The sequence below is a fragment of the Mytilus edulis genome, chromosome 7 (genome assembly GCF_963676685.1).
Source record: "Mytilus edulis chromosome 7, xbMytEdul2.2, whole genome shotgun sequence".
Lineage (NCBI taxonomy): Eukaryota > Metazoa > Mollusca > Bivalvia > Mytilida > Mytilidae > Mytilus > Mytilus edulis.
Genome location: NC_092350.1, coordinates 35987634 through 36004550, shown reverse-complemented (window position 1 = coordinate 36004550; position 16917 = coordinate 35987634). Strand labels below are relative to the sequence as shown.

Sequence of the window (16917 nt, the reverse complement as noted above, 5' to 3'; positions counted from 1 at the left end):
TTTGATAAATAGAGATTCTACCACTTCCTCGAGTGTATTACGATATTTATCCACTCGAGACAGTTAAATTTTCAAATTTAAAACGCGAGGCTTGACGCGTGTTTTAAATGTTAAAAATCAAACTGTCGAGAGTGGATAGATATCGGATTACACGAAATTTGGTGGTGGAATCTGTTTCTCTAATGATTTTTAGAAGATATGCCTGTAATTTTTATCATTCTTTTCGACCGACTGCAAAAAGATGAGCTAACGTTTTGTTCTTTGGTGTGCCTTCGATCGCAGAACATGCACGTGTCGTGTGCGCGGAAATGGTTATCGTAGTTACGCTTATTGTATTTGAAGCTACTTATTTTGTTTTTATTCGGCCTACAAACTGGTTTAATTCAAGCACCACTGATAATTTTTTATGTAGACGTAACGCACGTCTAACGTACAAAATAATAAGCCTATTATCTTATATTAGTTCTAACTTGTTTTATATGAACAATTAAAAAAGTAAAGACATCGTTGATTTTTGTCTTTGTTTTGCCATTATTCGATGAAATGAGGAATGCTTCATGTCAAAACTGAGAAGGTAGCGTTCTGGATATTCGTTATGCTTTACATTAAAACCACTCCTCTCGACAGAACCCCTTTAATAGCGGACAAGTTTTGTTTTCGTGATGTCTTGTTTATGTGAATTAATAAAATATATGCAATTTCTAATAGGCAGAACACAATATTCGTAGTACGTATGTATGCACTGGACCTAATTCTGTCTAATGTGTCATAATTTGATAAAGTTTCTTCGTATATACCACAAACAACTATTCAAGTCATTTTAGTCCTCTTTTAACTTTACTCATCTTTATCATTCTAAATGTTCTAGGAATGCTGAAAGCTAAAATAAAAAAAAACTAACCAAAATCTTTTTATACCTATTCAAAGTTAGGGGCATGTATAATCCAGTGGACGTCGATGGTTGCTGTCTGTCATGTGCGTTTTTCGTTTACTGTTTCAAAATAAAATATGTTGTCGGTTTTTTTTAATTGTCTTTTTAATTTTAGTTCATTTATATGTTTTGGAGTTTAGCATGACGTCCATTTTAACTGAATTAGTACACATTTTTATTTAGGGTTCAGCTGAGGCCCACCTTCGGTTGCGAGATTTTCTCGCTGCGTTGCGTTGAAGTCCCATTGGTGGACTTCGGCTGTCATGTTCTCTTTTGTCTCTGTTTGTTGTCTCTTTGACATATTCCCCATTTACATTCTCAATTTTTATTTTATAAGGTAGGAACATTTCCTGTTTGTTGAAGGCCGTGCAGTGCCCTATAGTTTACATCTTCGTCATTTAGTCTCTGGTGACTAGTTGTCTTATTTGCGATTATACTTCATCACCTTTGCTTTCTGATAGTATCGACCTTAGTTCAGAAACCAATCCTCAAGTGTATTCGCCCCGATGTGACCTGGCTCTCTAATCTATCCATTATTTGAATTCTGTCCAAATTTGGCTGACCTTATTTCGGATGATATTATATAACAAGCCGAGATTCTTTTCTGATTAAATGAGTTCTGCTTGTCAAGAATGTAGTATAGCTTTTGCTCGATACTGTCAAAGCATTTGGAATGGATCTATACTTATATGTATCTAGATAAACATCGAATCATGTGGTTCGCCAAAGTGGTCTTTTTGTAGAGAAAGTTTAGACTTTACGACGAAGAAATACTTCATCTTGAAAAGGAACGGTTAATCAAGAATATCTTAAAATCATTGTAGTTATATGCTTATACGAACAGTTGCACATACATGTATCTGTATTTGCAGGAGTTACTTGTAAAAAGGTACAAACAAAACAAAAGAATTCAGGAACAGAACACGATAGAAATTGTATACAAAGCAAACATTTCAGAAATATTGCTTTGGAATAGGTTTAACACGGTCATAGAATTATCAAGCACAATTTTCCTTCTCAGACTCCGATGTCAACCAATTAAATTATTGGATTTGGTATAACGAGCATAAGTTTAATTTATACTCCGAGTACAGTCAGAGTTTTATGACCGAGGGCCCAGGACGGTATTAGATTTTTTATTTCAATCATTAAATTAAAAATGAATCATATCAGGCACTCAGAAATGGTATGCATATCCCACTTTGCAATAGACACAGGTCTTACTGTCCAATATCAATAACGGATTTGCACAAAAGGAACCATATAGCAGTGTTAAAAGGAACTGAAATGTATTTTTTTTTCAAACTAGTTTGCTTGCCATTAACTTGTTTATCACCAAAGTAAAGAAATTGTTTGGTAAAGAAATATAAATTACTTCCCACCGAAAAGACGATCTGTACATAACCTCAAGTTAGTATCAGGTATGCCTAGTATCATCATCAGCATGTAATACACCGTGTGGTAGACAAAGGCAATGACTATGTTTTATTCTTCTGCCAAGTCTGTTAGAACAAAACGTCGAAAAAACTGCCAAAATTATGAACTCTAGTCCTGTTTTTCTTTAGGACAGCAAAATACTGAAACACTGAATTTTCGAACGCAATAAACTCAGAATGTGCCATTTTCAGTTACTATGAAGAATGTTGAATCTGAGTATTTGGTAACGTTTAGTACTGACTCATATCCTCGTCTGTTGATTAGCTTGAAATTTATGTTTATGTTTCCACAGTGTGTTCCGTCTTTTTGAAAAATAGTTGGAACATTTTACTTAAAATGTTCTTGCATGGTTTTTAAAATATGTTTCGTAAGTCATAAAAGCTATCTGAAGTTTGTGATTGTACAGTTGCAAACATTGATGAGAATTATGATTGTTGACAAGTATGAAAAAATAAGAAAATGTGTTATGATTACCAATAAGAAAACTCTCCGACAGAGAACAAGTGATGTCGAAGTTAGCAACAGTAATAGGTCACCGTATGACATCTAACAATGAGCAAAACGATACCACATTACAAGCTTAAATGGCCCCAAAAGGCACGTGTAAAACATTCAAACAAAATCAGTTCAATTATACTATTTCTGTTTTCTTACCTTATTCAAACATCATACATAAAATACTCCAAAAAGGTTGAATCTATATAATAATTTATTTAATGTAACAAAATGCTATCAATATACTTGTGTGATCATGCAAAAGTTAGTAACAGCACAACCAATGTTATAAACAACAGGATCACGATAACAGCAATGAATTTTGTGCCACGGTCAGCGGCCTCGCGTAATGATGCTTGTTCCTTCTCATTATGTATCAGCCTACCATCGTGGGCGTCTGTCTGCTCCAGGTCTGTCGGTTCCTGAAAAATACATACCATAATTACAATCTATCGTAATTGTTTATTGTATAAGAATCAAGATTTATGAAAAACAATATCTTTGATCTTTGTGTAATATTTGATTTTTAGCAGACAGTCGGATGTTATAAAGTTTCAGTTTGTAGAGAAATAATTATATTTTATTGACATTGAAACCATAATTTTACAGTAAATTTCTCGAGCGTACCCGGTGAAGGTTGGGATGAAGGTTGGTCTCGTAACACAGATTTTGTTCTTGGTATCCATATAATATATTTGAAATCATTTTAACACAATTATATCTATAGATACTATAGTATAGCCAGAAATGAACGTTTGTGTAGTATGTGTAATAAAAATGCTATTGAAGATGAGTATCATTTATATATGAAATTTTGCAGGAATACAAAAACATGAGTATACAAGATGTATATATATATTTTGTATATTCCTGCAAAATTTCATGGACAGAATTTTCCCCATCTTTTATTATTGTTTTTTCAACGTTTACTTTACAAGCACATTTATATGGTATATTCTTATCATTTTGCTTATTGGATATTTTTAACATTTCATGCATCTATTTTTTTCATAAATTTTGGTAATTAGGCTATAACTAGATTTTCTTATTATGTATGATACAGAAAATCGGTACATGTATATGATTATCATTTTGTACCATTTGCACTGTTGCATATAAATAGCGCACATGCTGACATGGACAGGTATATATATTTACTGAGTTAGTGTATGGTTTTGTACTATTTGGTAAAACAATGATCACACATCTTGCAGTCAAACTACTAGTACTAGTACTTATTATGGTTTATGGATTCTCTATGTTTCCTCTTGTATTTCTAATTGTATACGATTTTTTTCTAATCCAATTTTCAACAGTTTTTGGTGGGGTTCGTATTGCTTGCCCTTCATATTTCTATGTTGTGTTTTGTGTATTTTGTGTATTTTGTTTGTCTGTTGGTAAATTCTTTTTTTTTTAGCCATTGCGTTGGCAATTTATTTTTGACTTATGAGTTTGAATGTCCCACTAGCATCTTTCGTCTCTCTTTTTTGCATGTTAAAGTTTATATTTTCATCATGTACTTCTGTAATGGTTCATGATTTTTGGTGATCAGCATTTCTGAATGTTGTAGTTTAATCTAGGAAAAAACTTCTAAGATTACGAAAAATTGTACAAGTAATATTTCATCTATATGTTGATCTTTAGTGTACCTTTACAACTCTTGGTTCGAGCGGAGTATAAATATAGCTGATATTTAAAAACACTAAATAGCTTCTGGATGGCAACCGGTGAAGACCGGTTTCAAGGCATACAACGGTTTGGCACACCTGAGTATAACTCCAGCAATGGAGAGTCTAGAACATTGCTATCGACATGTAATAAGACAACCCCATGGTCGTCCTAGAGCGAAGGAGGACGAACGACCAACAGGAGGGACAACGGAAACAACTGAAACTGAAACACGAGACCGGCAATGTAAGAATGAGAATGGACCTAAGATTCATCGGACAAAGGTGGGCTGTTCAGTGACACTAATTCTTGAACGACGCAAAGGACAACTTGATGAGACGGGAGAGGAGATGAACCAGGAAACACACCATAGTGTTCAACACCTCTATATACAAGAGGAGAGAGTCATGGAAGAAAACACAGCTCATGATCAGTTGGGAATGAATCAGTTAATAGGAAGGAGAGAAACATAAAGAACATGAAGGAGACCCACCAACACCACGGATTAAGTGGCCAACAACAGCCTCAATGAAAGAGTGGATCCAGTTTGGTGAAGATGCATCATTAGTGTTACAATCAGCATTGACAAAGGATATAGACAGAAAGATTAAAGCAATCAGTACCATTATATACGTAATGAGAAAGACATGTTTGAAATTAAATAACAGAAAAAAGGTAAATGTCAGGCCATGAAAGAGAACCGAAGAGTAAGTGAAATTACCAAACTGAGGAGAGAACAACGTAACTTAGCAAAGTTCTACAAGAGAGCAGATGAACATGGACAAACGGCATCAAGAGAGCTAAGAAGTGTCAACTGGGAAAAAATACAAACACTGAGGAGAGCAGAGAACCTTAGAAAGAACCGAAGGGAAAGAGCAAGAAAGAGATTACAATTTACAGCTAATCTATTTGGATTTGTATTTAAACTGCTTGGATATAAAAGATCATGCCGGTAAGATTGCCCAAAAGAGATACTAACAGTAATACAGACAGAGAAAAAGATCTTGGAGACCAACACAGATTGATGGGTCCAGGTGAGCGAACGATAGAGTTTGATATGTAAGAACGCAAACTTCATGAAGTGATGTCAGCTTTAAAAAAAAAGCGAGAGCAGCATCAGCGCCAGGACCAAATGGTATTCAATGCAGAGTTTATAAGATCTATCTAAATCTCACAAAACAAGTATGGAGACTTATCAAAGTAATGTGGATAAGATATCGGTTACCAGATGAGTGGTTAAAATCAGAAGGTTGTTTTATTCCAAAGGAGGAAGACTCTAAAGAGCTGAAACAGTTTCAGACCATATCAATTCTCAACGTTGAAGGAAAGGTTTGTCTTGCAATCCTGGCAAAATGGGTTACAACATATATGCTTGAGAACAACTATATTGATACCTCAGTTATGAAAATTGATGTACCAGGAGTACCTGGTGTCTCAAACATACATGCATTTTAACAAAGATTATCCAGGAAGCCAAAGGCAATAAATGCAATTTGACTGTCCTATGGTTAGACCTGGTAAACGCTTACGGAAATATACCACACAAGCTAGTAGACTTAACCATGAAAAAATATCACATAGATATAGGAAGATGTGGTGTGAGTGCCAATGAGACAACTCTCCATCCAAATAACAATAAATTTATAAAAGTTAACCATTATAGGTCAATGTACGGCCTTCAACACGGAGCCTTGGCTCACACCAAACAATAAGCTGTAAAGGGCCCCAAAATTACTAGTGTAAAACCATTCAAACTGGTAAACCAACGGTCTAATCTATATAAAAAACGAGAAACGAGAAACACGTATAAATCACATAAACAAACGACAACTACCGTACAGTGTACATACCTGGCAAGGTTAGAGAAATGCTTCAGCACTATTTCACTAACTTTATAAGGATGTTTACAGTTGCAGACTACACAACATATGACAAAGGCTAGCAGTGGGAATCGTTACAGGATGTAACATATCAGTAGTTTTATTCTATGCAGCAATGAATCTACTCGTAAAATAAGCAGAGAAGTTGAGCAGAGGACCTTTTATGTCGTTCGGGGGTCAGTCAGTCACTGACAAGAGCATTCATGAATGACATGACAATAACAGCAAAGCCAGTCCTTGAAAGCTAGTGGATGCTACAAGATCTGGGTGAGCTTATAAACTGGTAACGCATGAAGGTCAAGCCTTCAAAGTGAAGGAGTCTGATATTAAAGAAAGAAAGGTGCAGCACAGAAAGATCAGAATTGGAGGAGACATCATTCTAACAATCATAGAGAAACCGGTCATAAGCTTGGGTAAGTGGTTTGGAGACTCCATGGAGACTCGGTATTCCATGAAGAGTTTATAAGATCTATCCAAACCTCGCAAAACAAGTTTGGAGATTTATCAAAGTGATATGGAGAAGATATCGGTTACCACATGAGTGGTTTAATTCAGATCTCTCAAACATACATGCGTTTTAACAAAACGAAGATCATTCATGAATGACATGACAATAACATCAAAGTCAGTCCTTGAAAGCTAGTGGATGCTACAAGATCTGGGTGAGCTTATAAACTGGCAACGCATGAAGGTCAAGCCTTCAAAGTGAAGGAGTCTGATATTAAAGAAAGAAAGGTGCAGAACAGAAAGATCAGAATTGGAGGAGACATCATTCCAACAATCATAGAGAAACCGGTCATAAGCTTGGGTAAGTGGTTTGGAGACTCCATGGAGACTCGGTATTCCATGAAGAGTTTACAAGATCTATCCAAATCTCGCAAAACAAGTATGGAGTTTTATCAAAGTGATATGTAGAAGATATCGGTTACCACATGAGTGGTTTAATTCAAATCTCTCAAACATACATGCGTTTTAACAAAACGAAGATCATTCATGAATGACATGACAATAACATCAAAGTCAGTCCTTGAAAGATAGTGGATGCTACAAGATCTGGATGAGCTTATAAACTGGCAACGCATGAAGGTCAAGCCTTCAAAGTGAAGGAGTCTGATATCAAAGAAAGAAAGGTGCAGAACAGAAAGATCAGAATTGGAGGAGACATCATTCAAACAATCATAGAGAAACCGGTCATAAGCTTGTGCAAGTGGTTTGGAGACTCCTTGAACGACAGAAAGTGTAGATGAGATGGTATCACAGACAGGAAAGTGGATGGACATTTTTGACACGTCTGGTTTACCTTGGAAGTACAAGGCATGGTGATATCAGCATGGACTATAACTAATGATATTGTTTTGATGAACTAAATACCTCTTACCGAATTTAAAAGTTAAGAGAGGATGTTCAACAGACACTTAGGCAAATGGCCTGGGGTTTCAAAGAATTTAAGCAGCACCATTGGTTTGTACAGAACCACTGTCTTCTATTACAGAGGATTATAAAGTCACCAAAACCAAACAAGTAATTTGACATAACTGTTCGCTAGCATAAGAAACAGGATACCAGGAGACTTTATACGTATACATGTAGTTTAGAGAGGATGTTCAACAGACACTTAGGCAGATGGCCTGGGGTTTCAAAGAATTTAAGCAGCACCATTGGTTTGTACAGAACCACTGTCTTCTATTACAGAGGATTATAAAGTACCAAAACCAAACAAGTAATTTGACATAACTGTTCGCTAGCATAAGAAACAGGATACCAGGAGACTTTATACGTATACATGTAGTTTAGAGAGGATGTTCAACAGACACTTAGGCAAATGGCCTGGGGTTTCAAAGAACTTAAGCAGCACCATTGGTTTGTACAGAACCACTGTCTTCTATTACAGAGGATTATAAAGTCACCAAAACCAAGCAAGTAATTTGACATAACTGTTCGCTAGCATAAGAAACAGGATACCAGGAGACTTTATATGTATACATGTAGTAGTATATGTATATTGATTTATGTTATCTGTACACCTGTATAAGTATAGAAGAAAGCTTGATTGCAGAATAAATACAAATACACATGATCTTTGCACTATCTGATATATCAAGTGTGATAAAAGAGGGACGAAAGATACCAAAGGGACAGTCAAACTCATAAATCTAAAACAAACTGACAACGCCATGGCTAAAAATGAAAAAGACAAACAGAAAAACAATAGTAAACATGACACAACATGGAAAACTAAAGAATAAACAACACGAACCCCACCAAAAACTAGGGGTGATCTCAGGTGCTCCGGAAGGGTAAGCAGATCCTGCTCCACATGCGGCACCCGTCGTGTTGCTTATGTGATAACAAATCCGGTAAATAGTCTAATTCGGTAGGTCACATTCAGGAAAGGGAAGGGGATTGTAGTTACGACGTAAGGAACATATCCGATATCATTTGTGATACGGTTATTCCATAACGGCCAACCAACTCGTGATGGCGTCCGTAAAATTTACGAAGGGATGATTTCAACTTCACCATTTGGAACTCTTGGTTTAATAGCTTTCTTGTGAGCAGCAACCCTCTATCAAGAAAATCATGATAGGAAATGCAAGCACGGGAATATCGTATCAATTGGGAGATATATACCCCGTATGCAGGTGCTGCTGGAATGTTGCTACTTAGAAATGGAAAGTTCACAATTGGAAAGCTGAAATCATCTTTTTTGTCGTAAAGTTTTGTTTTCAACCGACCCTCATTGTCAATTTCTAGATGTAAGTCAAGATATGAGGCCGACTTAACTGTATCTGTAGTATCCTTTATCTCTAGCTCGATTGGATAGATGCGTTCCACATAGTCACCAAATTTTGAATTATTTAATGAAAGAACATCATCTATATAGCGAAAAGTAGAGTTAAAGGATAGTGCTAACTTCTTATCTTTCTTCCTAAGAAGTTCCTGCATGAAGTCAGCCTCATAATAATAAAGAAACAAGTCGGCAAGTAGAGGGGCACAGTTTGTTCCCATTGGAATGCCGACAGTCTGTTGAAAAACACGTCCTCCGAACGTAACAAATATGTTGTCAATCAAGAAATCAAGCATCTTGATAATATCAGTTTCACAGAATTTTTTGTTCGAATCAGAGTGATCCTTTACAAAGTAGGATTTATCCCTTCCTAAGATAAGATACTTGTATCTACGTTGGCCATTCTGTTTTACGAAGCAAAGCAATACCAACTCTTTCAATTTGTCTTTTAGTTTGGAATGTGGAATACTAGTGTACAGAGTAGAAAAGTCAAATGTTTTAATACTGTTACAAGATGACAGAGAGTTAGATTGTATGAACTCTAAAAGATCTTTGGAATTTTTAAGTATCCACATCTGATTCACGCCCCCTCTAGAATAGGCAGTTTCACAATAACTTTGAAGCCCGTCTTTAATTGCTGATAAAATAGATGTTTATAATTTAGAAAGAGGTTTTGTGGAGCACTTGGAAGACCCAGCAATATACCGTTGTTTGTAAGGACACTTATGTAGTTTAGGTATCCAATACAGTGATGGCAGATCCAGTTCTTCATCTTTGGTTGAAATTCCAAAGGAACACAGAACAGACCTATGATTATCCAGGATTTCCTCTTTGGTAAGTGTTGTGAGGGTATATGTTGAGTTTCCAAGTGAATTGTCAATACCTAATTCGTTTATCAAGCAGTTAATGTAATGAGTTTTACATACAAAAACGATGTTGTTTGGGGCTTTATCTGCGGGGACAACAACATATTTGTCATGGAGGTAAGATAGGTGTTTTGCAACATTTGGGTCTTTAAAGATTGACGTAGCATGGGCATTGATGGACCCATTCAGTTTCTTGATTCTGATTTGTATTAACGACCTCACTGCCTTAATCCATTCGGATAGAGTGTCTACGTCTTCCTTTTCACGTTTAGCCCATTGCCTGGCATAATCCTCGACTGAGTCCATCAAAATTTTGAAATTGTATTTCCAATTGATGGATTTAGGCTCACGATATTTCGGACCTTTCGATAACACATTTCGTAGAGAAGTGTTATTAACAATGTTGAGGTCACCGGTAATAACGTGGCCAGCAGGATTATATATGAATTGGGAATTAGCACAAGTGCAATCAGGAGGTTTAGACTTGAAGTCGTCAATATCGAGATTCTGCAAAACGCGTTTATAATTGAAAATTTTAGTTGCAATAGGTTTGGTATAGGTATAAGAAATTATTGGTACAGACTGGTCTTTGAAATAAGGAGGTATTTTCGATTGAACCAATTTATGATGAAGGATATTGCCGAGGTTAACGCCATCGAGACCTTTGTTGGCAAAGGAAAGATTTAGAAAAGATCTTTTCTCTTTTTCATCTTTTCCAATGCGAACTGGCTTGAAAAGTCTGTGACTTGCAATATCCGAAATTATAGCTTGAAGTTTGTATTGGTTTGAATGAGGGTTTGTAACAGTGGATTCCAAACATACATTGAACAGAGAATGAAGTTTTGAAAGGGGTAATGAATAAAGTTTCGTGCGAATGTGATGAATACCTAACGGCTTTTGTATGAATGACAGCAAGTCATTAATAGAGACATCATGCAGAGAAGGTGATGTATAATGACGATGACCATGACTGCGTCTACGTCGAGGAGTCGAGTTGAAAATATACATCACATTCACCGAGTTACACGAAGGACTAGATAGAATACCTATACCATCAATTTTGTCATTGCAGCCATACGGTGTTGCAGTTCCCAATTGTCTACAATTCGTCCATCAACAGATGTATATCTTTCCAAGAAAAAAGAAACATCATCTGAGTTTGCTGTATGAACCGTTCAGCAGCGCTTGCATATAGATCATATTTCTCCCAGTTGATACCATATGGCTAGCATTTCCAACTTGTGACCCAACGGTTGTTGCTTACGAGAAAACTAGTAATCAATGGTTGTTGCTTACAAGATAACTTATGAACAAAGGGTTGTTGCTTATTACAAGAACACTAATAAACCAAGGGTTGTTGCTTACAAGAACACTAATGAATCAAGTCTTATACTTTACATGGGAACTTAAACGAAAAACTAGCATTTTGCACACTAATGATATGAATATATAAAATATTAATGGGATATGCACTGACACAGTTGTAAAGGAGTTGTTGCTAACTGTGAGTGTTTTGAAATAGTATGTTTACATGTTCGCATGTCTTGATCTGATTTTTGTTTGTCAGGGTTGTCTAGGAAAATTAGAAATCCTAATAAACAGACTTGAATGTATTTCACGTATATTTTAAAATCGCTTTCAGCACTAGACATCAAAGTTGCTTTTATATGAATTCAAGTTACCAGTAAATGGAAACACTTATGAAAGTCAAATATGAATATATAAATAGAGAGATAGTATAACATAAAGGTTCCAGGAAGATTCATAAAAGCATCTCAAGCTAACCTTGTCTGAGGGAATTTTAGCCTTGATTTTTGTAAAGGTACAAAATTTATCAAGTGAAAATTTATTAAAAACCTAATAAATATGGAAAGTTAATTGAGAGTATGATGGTGTGTGCTTTACATGCATTATACTAGTATTGATAGGCTGATTGTTTTCTAAAGTGTTGGAGGTCAACACATCAAAGATGAAGTTTGATTTAAGGTTCATCATAACAAACGGACAAATATGGCTGTATTTACATGCCAAAAATTACTCTGAGTACAGACTTACTTGTAAAGTTGGAAAAGTTTCAATGCCTAGCATCCACTAGATATAATAAAGTTAAATGCATTTTGTGTTTCAGAAAGATAAAATCTCTTGTGGATTTTGATGGGCATTTTTTTTCCTTCATGCAAAAGGTGTGAAAATCGACTAAGTTGAGATGCTCCCTCAGGTAAAAAACCGGTTTGTATTGTTTTCATTGTCCTTAATTGACATTGACACCATGTATCTTCACAACTATAGGTGAGTTAAAGAGTTTATCTGAGTCAGTGAGTGGACAGTATCAAAGTAATTCAGGTGTTTGTTTATTTTTGCACCTTCTGAAGAAAGGAAAAAAATGCCCATCAAAAACTAAGAAAAATGTTATCTTTCTTAAACACAAAATGAATTTAACTTTTATATATCTAGTGGATGCTAGGCATTAAAATTTTCCAAACAACGCAGGTAAGTCTGTACACAGAGTAGTTTTTGAGGTGAAAATACGACCATATTTGTCCATTTGTTATGATGAACCTTAAACAAAAAAAGAAAATGTACATTTTAGAATGTTGGGAACAGCGGCCTTGTACGCACGAAACAGCATTACGGACTGATAACATTATGTCTGTAATGTAAAACATTAACAGACAATGGTTTATTCCACACATATCTATATGATTTCTTGGACCTAAACCAAATACTAGTAACTACAATTAGCCATACATATATCTTACCACAGAAATTTCACATCTTTCGACTTCTGGACTACTGCATGTGTTAACTAATTCATAGCGACATCCTGGTCCACGTTTTGGTTTTGAAGGGTTACGTACACCGTTACCACTAGGTCCTGGTTGAGGTGAAGATGAACGGGAGGGGGTCCGATGACCGTCAGCGGGAGGTTTTTGAATGCTACCATTACACACAATAACTTTAGCATTGTTCAGAATGGGTTTGGAATGTGTTTCTTGCATCGGTATGAATTCTTTAAAGTCTTTTTTAGAGGACTCATGTTTCCGCTTGGCATATAATCCAAACGTCGAAAAAGATTTTTGAATACTTTTCGAAAGTAGTTTAGCTCTACTTTCCCTTTTTGGCGAATTGTCCTTGCTAGTTTTGCTACTACTTAAGGAGTCCCGCTTTGGGGAGCTCTCTTTTGACACATCACCATTTATCTTCTTTGGTGATGTTTCTATCGAAGACATCGATAGATCACCATTCGCATTATGGTGAAATATAGTTCCATGGCCATTTTTCGTTTTAAATGGCTTATCTCCCACCGCCGTAGCCGGTGGGTATATTGAGATCACTTCAATTGGTTGTTCCGGTGGCCTTTCCAACTCCGGAACTTCAATAACTTCCGGTAAACTGTTGGATAAACTAGTGGTAGTTACTGGGTATTCCAAAGCCAGTTGGTAGTGTTGAGAGGGAAACGAGTGTTCTGTAAAATTAAAAATTAAAAATGTATTAGAATGCACACAAATAATAAGATTGGGAGTAAAGTACTGAGTTATAACGTCTACCAAGTCCCAAATACGTTATTTCAGTAATATTATTACTTTAAGTTATAATGGGCAAACGCCTGAAGGCAGTGTCCTATATTTTGTATATAACACTGGCAGTCAGTGACATAATACATCATATCAAGTTATGTCAAGAACAATTATTGAATATGGACGAACAGCAAGTGACATCACACAACCATATACATTTCTCTGAAATCTATAGAAGGTATAATAGTATTATATATTCCTAAAATATGAACGTAAGGTATAAAGTATCTCTTGTGTTAAAATCCATTTAAATTACTAAATAGATCTCAAAAATAACATACCTGACCATATGGTCTCATTTTTTTTTTAGTTTGCATGGTTAAGGTCGTTTTACAATCAAACGTAATCAAGAAAAACGTCTTTGAAATCTCATGCAGTTAAGCCTCGACAGAATCTTATTCCATGGTAAATAAAATATCCAAACTTTTAAAGTTACATTGTTTCAGTTCCAATTCGAATAAAAATTAGGTTATTTCTGCACGTTTGCTAGAATGTATGTTGTAATTTTAGTTTTATAGACAGAGCTTTCATGGAGCATTTGTAAGACAACCGCAATATAACATTGTTTATAAGGACACTCTATCATAATTTAATTATGGTTTTCAGTATAATGAAGAAAGACCCAGTTCTTCTTCTCTGGCTGAATTTCAGAGGGATATATATAACAGGCATGTGATTGTTTGTTTGTTTGTTCTTTGGTGAGTGTTGTTGGAAGTATGTTTGTGTTTAGCAATTAATTTTCACATTTATTTTTTTTTTGTTATTTTTTAAATTTATAGTCATTCGGGTGGTTTTTTTTTTTTTTGGCGTTTAATCTTACCCAGCCTTCTATGCTACATACAATGTTCAATAGTTATGTTTGCCATTTTCTAAATTTGCTGATGTGTTTTAAAAAGCGGAAACATATTTGCAAAGATTCTATTTCGCGATTTGCCTTCCTTTAAATAAATAGCTCGCGAAAATAGTTTCCAAAATGTTTGGTTATTTAGCAGTTTATTCAACTTAACTACATATGTACTTCGAATGTTTTTACCATCGTTATTACAAAGATTCGAGTAACAAAGCTTTAATAAGCCTTTAGTTAGTGTTTAGTTGTTAGATAAAAATGATCACTGTCTATGTTGTAGCTGATATAGATTTACTTCTATTTGTATATAGAATGAAATAATATATATCGCTGGGAGTGATTTATATATCACAGCGTACTGTTGTAGAAGTCATTTGCCTTGCAGAAAAAAAGAGCAGTGTATAATTATGGTAATCCGGTTCTCCAATACGATGGATATTAGATAATTCAATTTCTAAATTAAACTTTTTACTACAGACGAATTAGTCAACAAAACAATATACATCTAGACGACGAATTACATCAAGGACAACCAAGGTCATAAAAGGATGCAACTCTTTGTTGTGACGGAATCATTACGAAATATTATCCACCTATACAGGAATGATAGAACAATTTGTCAATGTGTCCAAACTGAAGGTCGTATAGATTTTACATAGATCATCCGAATTGTGATATTTAAAACATTCTATATAAATGTAAATAAAATATTTTTACTATTTTGATCATTCTTTATATCTAAATATTTTCGGGTAATTAAGTTAAAGTGTGATTCCAGGATAATACAAAGAAACTTCATTTTATTGCAAACCAAAATATTTCTTGAGTAACTTTTATAAGGTGTTTGTTAATTTGATGTTCTCGAGTTGCGTTAGTCATAACACCTCGGTAGCTCAAGCAGCATAAATACACCATGAATCAAACCTGAACAGAAGAACCATCAAATTCAGAGTGATCTTAGTGATTTGCAACCTAAGTCAAGATTTCGGTCGAAACCTAAAAGTAAGGAAATTTTAAACACAATTCACCCTTAATGATGTTCTGTTCGTTTGGACGTACGTCCAAAGATATTAAATATGCTTGTGATTTTCTATTTTTTGTGATGGCATAAAACAAGTCCGTTATATAAAAAGAGGTTATTACGAAGTATTCGGTAAACACGTTTCAGTTATAAAATAAGCTAATCTTAGGATCAAATTTCTTGAATTAGTAGAATATAAATTTGATATTGCTTAAGCAAACCAATGAAATCGGTCAAGAAATTGGTAGTGCTGGATTTCCCCAGAGCTATCCGAGATTTATTACTAACTGATAAAATGACAGAGAAGGAAGTTATATAATATGATAATATTGCAGTTTTATAATACTAGGAAAGATGTACGAAGGTAGTAAAGGTAAAGTATTCTTGGCAAAGTCTTATGATTTAAAAAAAAACTACTATATATATTCCTTACTTGGTATAGATACATTGAATGGAAATGGTAGATTAAACGAGATATCATGGTGACAAACATTTACTATTATGACAGTCTTTTAAGGCTCACTCGGTTGACTTCATAGAAAACCCCACCTAAGATCTATCAAGTAAAACAAAACTAAACTGATTCCGAACATCGTGAACACACCGTCTGGAATCGTGGCATTCTTATAAAAAAAAGTCTCAAATCCTGTATAAACATTTAAGACCCATAAATAAATATCTACAGATCTAACATAAAACATTCGTCAAACAATTGTCAAATATGACATTAAATCTGATGCCAGCTAATATTGTACTGGGTTTATACAATGCTATATCATGAGTCAGTATATTTCTTTGAATATGAATTTAAAACAAAAACCTCGGTCTATAGATCTTGAAATTTAATTTCAAATAATGATGCTGAGCTGCTATTTTGAGACTATTGCTTAATCATCTTTTCTGCCTGGCTTAAAATACCATTTTAATATTAGTAATTCCAGGTAATGTCCTGATCTCTAATGAGCTCTTTATTTTCTATTCTCAAAATATCCATTCGTTGATGCCAGACTTCTAATTATCTTTAAATTTTATCCAATCTGTTCAGTAAGTTTTCGTTTGTTATTAGGTCGAAACAGTATTTTTTAATGCTATATTTTGTCTGTAAATAAATGGCGTGTTAACAAATTAACAGATTATGTAATTGTATTATAACAAAGACAACAACTTGATAACCTTCCAAAATAAGTTTCCCGAGTTTCACTTTTGAATTTTTACATTTTTTATTATTGACATGGTAAGCACATCGCTATCAATGATCAAATTATAGAGTTCATACGGACATAATGGAGGTCGAACTGTTGTCCACCATATTATCATAATTATTATACTATAATGTTTTGTATTTTGTCCGAATCGATGCTAATGTACTGATCAATAAGTTTGCATGGATCATGTCTAAATGTATG

At 34.7% G+C, this 16917-nt stretch overlaps 1 protein-coding gene across 1 annotated transcript in view; it reads right to left on the bottom strand.

Annotated features, from left to right (window-relative positions):
• Nucleotides 1–3059: 3059 nt before the first annotated feature.
• LOC139481367 (uncharacterized) overlaps nucleotides 3060–16917 on the bottom strand; it is a 41161-nt gene continuing 27303 nt past the window's right edge. Inside the window, exons 2-3 of the mRNA XM_071264664.1 lie at nucleotides 12825–13531; nucleotides 3060–3285 (exon numbers count right to left, since the gene is read on the bottom strand). Coding sequence (XP_071120765.1) covers nucleotides 3118–3285; nucleotides 12825–13531 — 875 coding nt within the window. The 3' untranslated portion in view covers nucleotides 3060–3117. The remainder of the gene's footprint in view (nucleotides 3286–12824; nucleotides 13532–16917) is intronic.